At 34.2% G+C, this 3,288-nt stretch overlaps 1 protein-coding gene across 2 annotated transcripts in view; it reads right to left on the reverse strand.

Annotated features, from left to right (window-relative positions):
* Positions 1 to 1,811: 1,811 nt before the first annotated feature.
* The window catches only part of LOC106872096 (protein RRP5 homolog), a 30,152-nt gene continuing 28,675 nt past the window's right edge, over positions 1,812 to 3,288 (reverse strand). For both annotated transcript variants that reach the window (XM_052975761.1, XM_052975760.1), the window contains exons 19-20: positions 2,930 to 3,063; positions 1,812 to 2,024 (exon numbers count right to left, since the gene is read on the reverse strand). In XM_052975761.1, the coding sequence (XP_052831721.1) occupies positions 1,827 to 2,024; positions 2,930 to 3,063 (332 nt within the window). In that variant the 3' untranslated portion in view covers positions 1,812 to 1,826. The remainder of the gene's footprint in view (positions 2,025 to 2,929; positions 3,064 to 3,288) is intronic.

Below are 3,288 nucleotides of genomic sequence, written 5' to 3' on the forward strand. Positions count from 1 at the left end.
TAATAATAATAATAATAATAATAATAATAATAATAATAATAATAATAATAATAATAATAATAATAATAATAATAATAATAATAATAATAATAATAATAATAATAATCCCTTCTACTAAAGGCACAAGGCCTGAAATTTTAAGAGAGGGGACTTGTTGATTACACTGACCCCAGTACTCAACTGGTACTTATTTTATCGACCCTGAAAGGATGAAAGGCAAAGTTGACCTCGGTGGAATTTGAACTCAGAACATAGCAGCAACAGGCGAAATATTGCTAAGCGCATTTCACTCGATGTGCTAACGATTCTGCAAGCTCGCCACCTTAACAACAACAAAAACAATTTCTTTAAATTTTACCACAATTTGTGGGGGAGGGGATTTGTTGATTACTGGCGTTAGGAAGGGCATCCAGCTGTAGAAACTTTGCCAGATCAGATTGGAGCCTTGTGCAGCCTCCTGGCTTGCCAATCCTCAGTTAAATTGTCCAACCCATGCTAGCATGGAAAGCGGACGTTAAACGATGATGATGATGATGATGATCTCGACCCCAGTGCCTCAGACCATAAAGATGGATGAAATGCTGCTAAGCATTTGCCCGGTGTGCCAACGATTCTTTCAGCTTGCCACCTTTTATTATGATGATAATGATAATGATAATGATAATAATAATAATAATAATAATAATAGCAGTTGTCATCATCATCATCAGCAATGATAAGCAAAGCTGTAAGATATCAATATTCATATACACACACAGAGACACATATGTATATATATATATATATATATATATATATATATATATATATATATATATATATATATATATATGTATATACAAGGTGCATTCCAGAAGTTTTGGGACTTTTCCAGGAGAGACATTTATTTATTTCAAAGAAGCATAAAATTTTAATCTCCAAAGTTAACATGTCCAAGGACTCTTGTCACAGTTGGCAAGTCAGCTTATTAGATGTATAGTACATTACTATACATCTAATAAGCTGACTTCTGACATACTAAATTTACAATAATCTAAGACACTTATAACTGCCACTCCTAAAAAAAAAAAAAAAAGTCTCAAAACTTCCGGAATGCACAACAGGATTCCTCACAGTTTCTGTCTACCGAATTTGCTCACATGACATTGGTCAGCTCAGTGTTCTAGTAGAAGATACATGATAGATTGAACCTGAAATCATGTGATTCTGAAGTGAACTTCTAAACCCTTTTCTTACCATATTTCAGTTGAAATCCACTGCTTTTGTTTCAATTAATTTTGGAAATAAGAAAGAATTTATTGATATTGGTTTGTCAGTCTTAACCCTTTAGTGTTCAGATTACTTTGTCAAATGTCATACTTGTTTATTCACATTGTTTTGAATTAGTCATGCATTACTTTATAACTTTGAGATTTCAATGACATGATTGTTTATTTTTAGAATAATATTGTATGGTACGTGTGAGACACCATTAGAATATTTTAGCTTGATATGTCCAGTTTAATTATTAGTTTGGAACATAAATTAACGTTTTGATGGCTGGTTTTAATTTAGATCACTTTCAAACATGGAAATTGTATCACAAAAGCAGGAGTGATCTCAGAAAGTTGGCAGCAAAAGGGTTAACTATGCTGCCACCACCACCACCATCATCATTTAATGTCTGCTTTCTATGCTGGCATGGGTTGGACGGTTTGACAGGAGCTGGCCAGTAGAAGACTACACCTGGCTACTGTGTCTGTTTCGGACATGGTTTTTACAGCTGGATGCCCTTTCTAACATCAATCATCTCGCAGAATGGACCGAGTACCTAAATTATTCAGTTTTTACCAATTATTTCTTCTTTTTTTTTTTTTGCAAATGGTAAAACAAACATTAATTTGAATGAAAATTAAATAAATATATATTACCATTTTCGGAGAAAGGTAAGCTAATTTTGCCTTTCCTTTCATCTTTAACAAAACTATAACAAACTCCTTTCGAACCAGCAGCACAAGTGACTTGAGTTTTTTATTCTTTGGAATCTAAAAATAAACAATTTCAAATATTAATGTTCGAAACTAAATTAAAAGAATTAGTTTTAAGACCTCCACCACATTACCTGGTTTTGTAGAATAACAGAATTGAATACTGGAATGTGATGTTAAGACAAAGAAACAAACACATTCTCACACACATACATCTTTCTATCTTTTATCTTTCACTTGTTTCAGTTATTTGACTGTGCCCATGCTGGGGTACCACCTTCAAGTGTTTAGTCAAAGAAATCAACTCAAGTACTTATCATTTTTAAGTCTTGTACTTATTCTATCAGTCTCTTTTTGCCAAATCGTTAAGTTAAAGGGATGTGAACAAACCAACACTGGTTGTCAAGTGGTAGAGAAGGCACACACACACATATATATATATATATATATATATATATACACACACACAGACACACATACATGATGGGCTTGCATATGGCTTCTGTGAAGTGAATTGGTGAGCCTGGGGCTGTACTAGAAGATATTTGCCCAGAGTGTCACACAGTGGGACTGAACCTGAAACCGTGTGGCTGCAATGTGAACTTCTTAACCACACAGCCATAAAGAATTATCAGTTATCATAATTACATAATAATAATAATCCGTTCTACCAAAGTCACAAGGCCTGAATTTTTTTTTCTTGTGCAGAACTCATTGATTATATTAACCCCAGTGTTTTACTGGTACTTAATTTATTGACCCTAAAAAGATGAAAGGCAAAGTCGACCTCAGCAGAATTTGAACTCAGAACATAAAGACAGATGAAATGCTGCTAAGCATTTTGCCCGCGATGCTAACAATTCTGCCAGCTCACCACCATAATAATAATAATAATAATAATAACAAAAATACTGACAACAATAAAAAAACAACACATATAAAAAGAAAGTCATTTACTGCACCTCTTCTGGTTTCTTCTTCATTTTCATCACCTGTTTGACAACTACAGGAGATGCAGCCAGCTGGACAATTCCTTGCAAGAGATCCATATCTAATATAACAGCTGCAACTGTCATATCTTTTTTAACAGTGAGACCTACAAGAAAACAAAAACCATAAGGAAACTGTTTCGTAAAGAATCTACATCGTTGGTTACAACAATGAAGGTTCCAGCTGATCCCATCATCAGAACAGCCTGCTCATGAGATTAATGTGCAAGTGGCTGAGTAGTCCACAGACACGTGTATCCTTAATCTAGTCGTCAGGGAGCGCCAGGGCTTATTCTTTGGAAGCCTAGTACTTATTCTATCGGTTACTTTTG

This window comes from Octopus bimaculoides, chromosome 22 (genome assembly GCF_001194135.2).
Source record: "Octopus bimaculoides isolate UCB-OBI-ISO-001 chromosome 22, ASM119413v2, whole genome shotgun sequence".
NCBI lineage: Eukaryota > Metazoa > Mollusca > Cephalopoda > Octopoda > Octopodidae > Octopus > Octopus bimaculoides.